Source organism: Xenopus laevis, chromosome 2S, assembly GCF_017654675.1.
Source record: "Xenopus laevis strain J_2021 chromosome 2S, Xenopus_laevis_v10.1, whole genome shotgun sequence".
In the NCBI taxonomy this organism is placed as follows: Eukaryota; Metazoa; Chordata; class Amphibia; order Anura; family Pipidae; genus Xenopus; species Xenopus laevis.
Window position 1 is genome coordinate 46,105,018 of NC_054374.1, and position 10,174 is coordinate 46,115,191.

Below are 10,174 nucleotides of genomic sequence, written 5' to 3' on the forward strand. Positions count from 1 at the left end.
CAGGTCCCCTTTCCAACCTGATCCACTTCAAATCCCACCCCCTTTCTGATTGATTTTAATCTTTGGAAGATGTCTCCCATGGTAGCACATTTTTACCAGAAGCAACAGATCCCCATGTGTCATTGCCCTTAAAGGAGAATTCAACCCTGTATAAAAAAAACTCGTACCCCCCCACCCCAGGTAAACCCACCTCCCTCCTCCACCATGGCTAACTGCCCCCCCCCGGGGAAATGCCCCATACTTTATACTTACCCCTCGGCGCAGATTCTGCCAGCGGAGTTCCAAGCATCCTTCTTCTGGGTCCTCGGCAACCTGACTGGGAGATCGGCAGGGAGATAGTGTGACTGTACTAGGTCAGGAAAAGCTCACTGCCAATTTATTGCTATGGGTTATTGAACTGGGGCCACCCTTTTTCCACAAAAGGTTAGATGAATGTTATCACTTTGTACATCAACAACATGAGAACAAAAAAAAACATACTGTATAAAGTTAAACTATTTTTTTCAACTTTCGCTTAGCGTCGGACACAATGAGATAATTGGTGTGTGCCGAGTGGGTAATAGCACAGAAGGACTTGGAAGAGACCACTGGAATGAAATGTTGGCATATCCACGAAAACCTATAACACACTGGCATTCATTAGTGGAAATGAAAAAGTCTTTCAAAGAGGTTTGTTTCTTTATTTTTTTAATGATTTGTACAGTAAAGTTCTGGCTTACATATTTGATTCAGTGCAAACAAATGGGATATTTCAACATCTATGCATATGCATTATGATAAGTGATGAATAAATATTTTAGGAGAAAGGGAAAACACATTTCAGGATTGCTCATTTGCTAGCTGTCTGGCACCTCTATGTATGCACCACCAACTTGAGAGATTGCCACCAGGCCTCTGTGTGTGTCTGTTCCTTTTTAATCATCCAAGTTATGTAAGCATCTTTTGGCCTTGTAATTCAATGATGAATCCAGTTTCAACTTCAACCACCATAGTTCTCAGTTGCCTATTTTATCATTCTTCTCACAGATGAAGCTCTGGTCTGAATTGCTGCCCTCTGGCAGAAAGAGTATCCCCTTGTGGGTATTTCCACTGCCTTCATGTCCACCTTGGCAACAAAGATCAACTGGGTTGTTCATCGCCTTCTGGCAGGATCTTTTAAAGCATATTATGGATGGGTTTACTTCAGGCTTTAAAGGACCTGGTGGCCCTGTGCAGGGCCGACGTTAGACCTATTGTACCAATTGGGCCCCACTCCTCTGGGGGCCTGCACTAGGGGGGAGCAGGGACAAGAATTCCTCTTTCCTTCCTCTCTCATGCCCGTATTTCCTCCCTCTACCTCTCTCTTGTGCCCTTATTTTCCTTCTCTCTCTCTCACTCTTGCCCTGTGTGCCCCTATTTCTTCCTTTTTCTCTCTCTCTAACCCCGTGTGCCCCTATTTCTTGCTTTTTCTCTCTCTCTCTCTTACCCCATGTGACCTTATTTCTTTCCTTTTCTCTCTCTTACCCCGTGTGCCCCTATTTTCTCCTTCTCTCTCCTGTCCCTGTGTGGCCCTATTAGCTCCTTCTTTCCTGTGCCTTTGGGCCCCATTTGCTCTCAATCTTTCATGCACAATGTGCCCCTGTTCCTCCCTCTCTCTCTTCCCTTGTGTGCCCCTATATCCTTTCTATCTGGTCCTGTATGCCCCATTTTCTTATATACGCGGTGTGTCAGTAGTCAGCAACACTTTGTCTGGGGGCCCTGCCAAAAAGGTCCCAATTGGGCATCACATTTGATGGGACCGGCCCTGGCCCTGTGCATCAAACAGAATCAAAGAGAGGCAGCTATAGAGGGGTTTTACTCATAAGGGTGTTCAAAAAATAACAGTCTCACCAAGTGACTTGGCTGAACATGAGGCCTTTTGGCAATTCTGTGCATAAGCTCAGCATATAAAATATTTCATGTTGAAAAATTATATTTTATTCTGGCTCAGTTGACCTAAAAAAATCTCCTTTAACCCAGATTTCAGCTAAAAACACAAGGCCACTAAATAATAATATTTAAAAAAAGGGCATGGATAAATACACTTCTTCGTGGTCTTAAATATTTCCTGCTGATTGCTTTTATTTTATTTTTTAGTATTGTTCATTTTGGTTAAATAAGCATTACTTTCATTTAGATTGAACTGATTTATGTAAAATAATTATATATATATATATATATATATATATATATATATATATATAAAATCATTATTTAATTATTTATGATTATACAGGTATGGGACTCATTTTCTAGAATGCCCAGAACCTAGAGTTTTCTATATACGGTGTTTTTCTGTAATTTATATCTCCATATTTTTTGTACTAAAAAAGGTGCCTATTTACTAAAAATCGAATTGCAATTTTTTTTCTAAAATCTCAAAAAATGTGTTTCCCTGTATTTCTTAAAAGCTCTAAAAATTCAAGTATTAATTGTAAAAACCAGAAAACCTTTAATGCCAAAGTTCCCTAAGTAAAAGTTGTTGAGGTCATGGGAAGCTGCATATGAGAATACCTGGTGGTCTAGGGTGCCGGCGGGAACACCTTCATGCTCCCAGTGGGGAAGCCTACCTCTGCTCCCCTGTGTTGCACTTGGCGTGAAATTCAAATATTTAAAGGCGTGTCTTCCTTTTTCTTCCTTTAATTCACATAAAGGTCTATTTTTCATAGTTCCTGGGTGCTATCCTAGTCTGTTATTGACCTTGTCTGTCCCTGACCATTCCAAGTTTGCTGCTGTCCTGACCATTGCCTGTTTACAGACTATTCTCTTGGATCACGATTCAGTACTGTACATCGTCTATTGGTTTTGACCCTGGCCTGTGACCTCGACTACTCTTCTGCTCCCTGATTTGGTACCGTATTGTCTGTTGGTTGTTCCATGTCTACGTTGTCTGCTTCCCGTCTCTTCCTTATACGTCCGGTTCCCTTGCCCACCCAGAACTCTCTCCCTGGTTCTCTCACATTAACTCCTGCCAGCATCTGAGAATCGGAGGGCTCCTTCCGAAGCCAAAGGCAGCTGCTATATGCAGAAGAGTTAGCCAAGACTGGGACCTTGGAGTTAGTTCTGTATTTGAAGCAGCATCCAGTACACTGCACTGATCTTATTGGACCACTTTTAATCCATTGGGACTTTTACAGGTTTTCAAAAAAAAATTTTCTCCTAGGAATTGTCCAAAAAACTCTTTTAGAAATTATTTAGAGGTTTTCAAAGTATTCTGAATTTTTTAGCTCTTTAAATAAATTCAATGACAATCGTGGTTTTATAGTTTTTGCATTAGTGAATTTAGTTGTGGTTCAAAAGACCTCTAAAACCACTAAAATCCAACCTTTAATAAATAAGCCTCCACATAAATCCAATAGGATTGTTTTGCCTCCAATAAGAATTCATTTTTAGTAAGGATCGAGTACAATGTGCTAATATGATTATAGAGAAAAAGTAACCCATTTTTAAAAAAGGAGAATTATTTGTTTAATGGAGAAGACCATCCCATAATTCAAAGTTTCTGGATAATGAATCCTATACTTTAGTTTGTGTATGCCTATAAAATATATTTTATTTTTGCTTTCTTCTTAACCTTATGATATTTGAAAACAATGCATTTTTGTAATATGTTTAAAACCTTTTTATAAATTACAAATATAGGATTGCATGGAAATGCATGTCTCTTAATAATCAATTACTGTATTTTCTATTAGTTAGCATTCTTGAATATTATTTGTAACCCTGTTCAACTTTTTTTCTAGTGGCAAGCTCATGCAGCAAGTTTTGACAGCCAGGGATCCTGCCCTTCACCGAAGCCACCACCAACTCCTTGAACTTCACCCAAGCTTTCCTTACAAAGTGATCTGTTAAGGACAACTGCAGAAGTGGTTTTCAGAAAAGCAAATCATAAAAAGGAAGAAATCACATAAAATTTTACATAAACGAAGACAGAAATAGAAAATTTATCAGTGGTTTGGTGGTTTGTGTCTTCGTCTATTGTCTCCTGAGATATCATATTGTAATTTGGTGGTGTTTCCCTGGTTGAGACCTAAAAACTGGAGAAAAAAAATTATGTAAAAAAAAAAAAAGCTGTTTTGTGGACAATGAATGTACAAAGTGTTTTCACCTAGAGAACAAGTGCACCAACTGGTAATTGTTGGCACCACTATTATGGGTTTTCTAAAGGTCAGTGCTCAAAAAGACTCACTGAGACCCTGTATGAATTTCTATGCTGTACTAAATTTTTGGACTCCTTGTATGTAATTTATATGTGCTATAAGACTACTATCATTTTGTGTTGTCTTTGATATTATGTTGTGTAAAACCTCAAAAATGGCTCACATGCTTTTACATTATTGGCATTGTTTATTGCCATTGATTGGCGTTGAGAGCTGTTTTGCTCTGACATACTTATATGTACTTGTATGACTTTTATATTACTGTGTGGGGTTTCCATACAGAGATTTGGTGCATGGAAATGCAATATTTTCATTATGATCTATATGAGGCCGATCTGCTACACTTTGCGGATCCCTAAACAGTACTCAGGAAGTTAAACAGACACAGTGAAAAAAGATGTGATGTTCTAGTGTCAGGACTACTACTATGCTTGCAAAAATGTGTGAACTGGCCCTTCAGTCTTCTAAGAATTACCCATTCAAAAAATAGCACAGATCCATTCATAGTTATATATGATATAGGAGTAATACAAAAAATCTAAATAATAGCCATTATTTTATATGAAAGCATATCACTGCCCATTAATCAAGCAGTATATTATCTGCAAGGAGTTTGTTCTACCCATGCTTCCCTGCTTGTGCTGGCTTCCTCTGGGTACTCTTGTTTTACCATCACACACAAAAAACAATTGATTTCTAGTAAAACTGTAGTATCTGTTACCTTAGCTTATAAACTACAGTGGGGCAGGAACTGCAAAGGTGGTGCAATCTCTATAAATTCTGCAAAACCTGTGTGTGCTAAAAAAAATTAAGGTAAAAAATAATAACTAAAAAGTCATAATAAAAGGCAGAAGCGTGGTATATATTAATACGTTTAGGACTAGGTGAGTTGGACATAATTTGTTTTATTCAAAGGACATGTAAACCCCTCACACAAAAATGTAATCACTGAAGTCTCTAAATACCTGCCACTCTGGCTGTTCAAAGGTAAATAGTAAGGCTGCAGCATCCCCTTAATCAATTAGAATTTCTTCTGCTCCTTTAACCGAGTCAGCCCCCTCCCTCGGGAATTTCCTTCTGGTTTTTGGCTACTGAGCATGCTCAGTTCTTCTCAAATCAGATTACTAAACACACCATCCAGTATAGGAGCCAATAAAGAGATGGCATTGCTGGTTCCCATAAAAACTCTACTCTAGCTGTCTGCACCTATTTTTAAATCCTAACCCCCTCTCCTGAGCTCAGAGTAACCATTACAGTGCTCAATCCAAGCAGGACTCGTCTTCATAGTAAATTCTGCCTGTGTTAGCCTGCATTCTTCAGTTGCATAAACTTTACATCTCATACATGCTGTTTGCAGATATAAATGCACTGATGATGATGTGTCAGAGGAAAAATGGCTCCCAGGTGAAAGCTGCTATTTGTTTTAGGGAAATGTAATGACACTGGCAAACAGAGGGGATGTATGCACTATAAATAATGCCATTTGGGTGGGGGAGATGTGCCCAAATTATATACATGGTAGGAAAATGTAGGATTTACATGTCTTTTAAGGGATAACTTTGTTTGTATTAATACAGTGACATCAGCTTTCAAATACAAATATTGCATAGTAACAATAATTTATGTTGCTAATTAGCATCATATTTACTATTCCCATCTCTAAAAATGTGTACAGGAGACATGTATTTGTTACGCTATTATGATGACTTTTTGCCATTAGCAGAACCCCTAATACGATTTTCAAGATATATCATACTCTGGCTCTTTAAGAACTCAAATTTGACAATTCGCCACCCAAAACATGCCAAATTGCTGTTTAAGTCAATGGGAGACGTCCAGGGATCAAGTTGGAGTTGTTTGCAGCCTTCCTGAGATTCGAGTTTTTTAAAATCAGTATGCCCGGGTGACCTGGGGGTTTTCTGGATACGTAAAAATGTATTGCTATAGTTCCAAGTTGACAAAAAATGATTGCCAGATATCGGTCCCTAATTGACCTGGACTTCAATTAGAATTCAAGACAGAAAATAACCATTGTAACACTACGTGGGCCCCCATTCTTTGTTGCGGGACTCCTTAGTGAGCCAACCCAGTGTTTAAAACCCAGTGTTTTAAACTTTAGATTGTTTCTACTTAGCCACTTTCTACACAAATTATGTCATTTCTATACTTCTGGGGGGGAGTAAAGATTGTTTCCATAGGATTTCATAGAATGGCTTTCCAATAATGGTAGCAGCAAGAAAGGATGCTCCAGCCAGGAATAGAGGAGTTGGCATGGGGATGTATGGGGACAGAAGATGTAAGTGCAAATGAATGAAAGGTTTTGTAAGTTATGAAAAGAAGTTTATAAGTTATTAAAATAATATAAGAATATACGACAGTAGTGAGGAGGGATGGAGTTAGAAGCAAGTTAGTTAGTTAGTCTAGGTGGTATATGAGGATGAACGCATAGAGGAGCATCTTAGCTACTGTTGGTGAAAGAAAGTGATTTGAGCAATATCAAGAGAAGTGATAGGTTTTGACCGTAATGTTAATATGATCTGAAAAGGTGCCAATGAATGAAGAGCTTTTTTAAGGGGTTTATAAGTTATTCTTTGCTTTATGGGTAACCAGGTATCACCAGTGGAGGGGCCTGTTCTCTCTAAGGAGGAAATATAATACAATTCGCAAAGAGCAAAACTTTGCGAACAAATACTTGCTTGTCGCAATGTAATATTCTTTGTCAGGCTTTTATTGCATTACCGACCTGTTCTGCCACAGTCACAAAGGGGTGTATTGGAGTGAGCTCCAATACACCCATTTATAGGAATTAAACTGCATTTCCTGCTTATGCTCTAACACCTGCTTTGCAGTTTTTGTCGCAAAATCGAGCAACATGGTCTTTTTTCTCACTAGCAAAACATGTTACAGTCCACCATTAAAGAGGAGGATTCTATCAGCAGAATTTAAGACAGACTGCAGTGAGGAGAGACAGGAGTTAAGGGAGTTTAGTTATAGCAAGTTGCAGTAGTCTAGGTGGCATAGGATGAGGCCATACATGAGTGTCTTAGCTTATGCTTTCAAAAGAAAGTGACAATCTTTTTGTTAAGATTAAGAATGATCTGAAAATTAGAAATGTTATTTTCCATAGTGTATACAGGTTTAAGCAAATAATTCTTAATTTATTGACTGATTTGCTTTTTCTATGCATTAAAAAAATAACAATGACTTGATGGTTATTAACCCAACATAGCTTCATGCTGACAACAAATCAACTATACTAGAAAAATCAAATGCATATGGAGCACACATTGTTTTTATGGTTTTCAGTCTGAGGAGTCAATATGAGAATTTTACAATGCTCTTAATGCATAGCAATCTCAGATTCATTCTTACAAATGGACAGAACAGCATTCATTTCCACAGTCACGCTAAAACATTCCGATGTGTTTGGACCTGAATGTTTGAGATATATTGCACTGTCTGTATATAATATGAGAACTTGAAAAATCCAATAGAAATATTTAAGGTTTATTAGATTTGTTTTGGTATTCTGTTACATTTCATATAAGAAATTAGTTTCAGAACATGCATTTCCTCTATGACAAGTGCATTTCATAACGGTAGATATTAGTTTCTTAGATTTCATTTTTTTAATGAAACTTCTGCAGAAAACATAGCATGACAAGAAGTAAAAAATAGAGATTAGTCACATGAACCTTCATAAATATAACATGCTTGATAGATACATATTAAACATAAATACAAATGCTGTATGTAATATTCTTTTCAACCCATGAATATCTTGGATCCGATTATTCTTTTTCAGTCTAATTTGAGGACTGATTTTTAATGCATAAATATTATTTATTTTTTTTAAACTGAGTTCAACGGAGCTGCACAATAAACAAATACATTTGACATGGTCAACTGAATAACAATATACTTAAATTCCTTTCTCTAATACGACATTTGCTCTGTTATTTCGTTATATCATAGCATGCATTTTCTCTGCCACTGTCTAAAACTGCTGTTTCATCCAGATTTTGGGCTAAGAATGTACACTTGAGCATGAGCAGAGAAAATGCATGACGTGTCATTAGCCTTCAAGGATGAATAATACTAAAAATCTATCCCGAGCATGGAAAAAATATTTGTTTGTAGAAGTTATGGTTTTTGTTCTGTCGTTTTTTATCTGTTGTGTAAACAAAAAAGCACCTAGTCTATCGTTTTCTGTAAAGCCTTGTCATAAAACCTATATTTATTTTCAAATAGAAATGGCACACATTCTTCAAATGGTATTACATTTTCAAGACTGTGGACAAAGTAGACATTACTATGTAAATATTTCTAGGGCATTTTCTTTTCCTGGTATCTCATTTTTTAAAACAGCATTCTGTAGGGCTGTCTGTTTAAGTCATAATTACCAACACCCATCCATCTATTTATCCAATGCTTTTATAAAAATGTTTTGCTAAAAGTAAGTTGTGCAAAGAGGCTTTGGGGCAGGCTGTACGGGAACTATGCCTCACATTAAAGGAACAGGAACACCAAAAAAATGAAAGTGTTTTAAAGGAATGACAATATAATGTAGTGTTTGCCTGCACTGGTAAAACAGGCATATTTGGTTCACAAACACAACTATAGTTCATATACACAAGCTGCTGTGTAGCCATTCAAGCACAGGATACACAGTAGATAACAGATCGGAAGAATCCCATTGTATACTACAGAGCTTGTCGGTTATCTGTTGTGTATCCTGTGCCTTTTCTCCTTTTTCCAGCTTGAATGGCTGCCTCATGGCTACAGATCAGCATTTTTATATAAACTATAGTAGAGTTTCTAATGCGATCACACCAGTTTTACCAGTGCAGGTAAACAGCACATACTATTTTTTTTTTATTACGTCAAAACACATAGGGGGTTATTTATCAAAGTCCAAATTAATCTAAATATTTTCTGCTACAAACTCCAATCAAATCCGCTCGGGTTTTTTACACTTATTTATGATTATTTATGTGGAAATTAGCATTTCTGAAAAAAATCAGATTTTCACGATTTTTTTGGATTTTTCCATCCAATTTTCACGAATTTTATGATTTTTTTTGGAATTTTCACCCGAAAACTCTGAAAACGGCGGGGTATTGTACAAAACCCTGCGCACATCAAAAAATCACTGGGGCTTCTCCCATTGATTTACAGTATATGCAACCTCGACAGGTCTGAGTTGCCGGATTTTCAGATTCTGACTTTTCCATCCTCAGGGTTTAATACATTACGAAAAATTTGTGATTTTTTTTAAAAGTCTGATTTTATTAAAAAAAATCACAAATTTTTCATGATTTGTGCATACGGACTTTAGTAAATAACCCCCTAATTTTTTGGTGTTACAGTTCCTTTAATTTATTAGCTCATCTGTTTTCCCCAATGAGGTCTCTGACACATAACCATTGAATCTATTTGAGTAGTAGGAAAATCCATTATATGAGCTTCAAGGGCAACAATCTGTCTTGCTGTACAATACAGTTGTTAGATAATGGTTTGTTTCTGTATCACTATAGCATATAATATTGTAAAAAACAAACTTATTGATAAACAAAATGCTCTCAGTATAGAAGTCATTACCACCTATAAAATATCATAATTTTCATAAACAGTTTTTAAAGTGAATTCTTCAAATTTTGATTTTAAAATTGTAATATTCTGATGGTGTGGTGTCGATTAAGAAACATATCATAGACATCTGTTTTAAGGCAGAGAGCAATTAAGAGGCCTGTTTATTAAACCTCAAATGATCGAGTTTTGAAAGGGGAAATTTTTTTTGAGATTTATTTAAACTGCTAAAAATTTTAATCTGAAAATACTCCAACTAAAACCTGTCTAAATCATATAGAGGTCATTGGCAGATGGTCCCTTTAACAATTGGAACCAGTTTTTTAGCTTCAAGATTTTTTAGTTTTGGACTGTTTGCACAGGTTTCCGTTCAACAATTCGAGTTTTCGGAGTGATAATTCAAAAAA

General features: G+C 36.7%; 1 protein-coding gene across 1 annotated transcript in view; it reads left to right on the plus strand.

Annotated features, from left to right (window-relative positions):
- Positions 1 to 6,000, plus strand: part of LOC108709402 (synaptotagmin-6) — a 70,093-nt gene extending 64,093 nt beyond the window's left edge. The window contains exons 5-6 of the mRNA XM_018249190.2: positions 519 to 669; positions 3,762 to 6,000. Of these exons, the coding sequence (XP_018104679.1) occupies positions 519 to 669; positions 3,762 to 3,833 (223 nt within the window). The 3' untranslated portion in view covers positions 3,834 to 6,000. The remainder of the gene's footprint in view (positions 1 to 518; positions 670 to 3,761) is intronic.
- Positions 6,001 to 10,174: the final 4,174 nt, after the last annotated feature.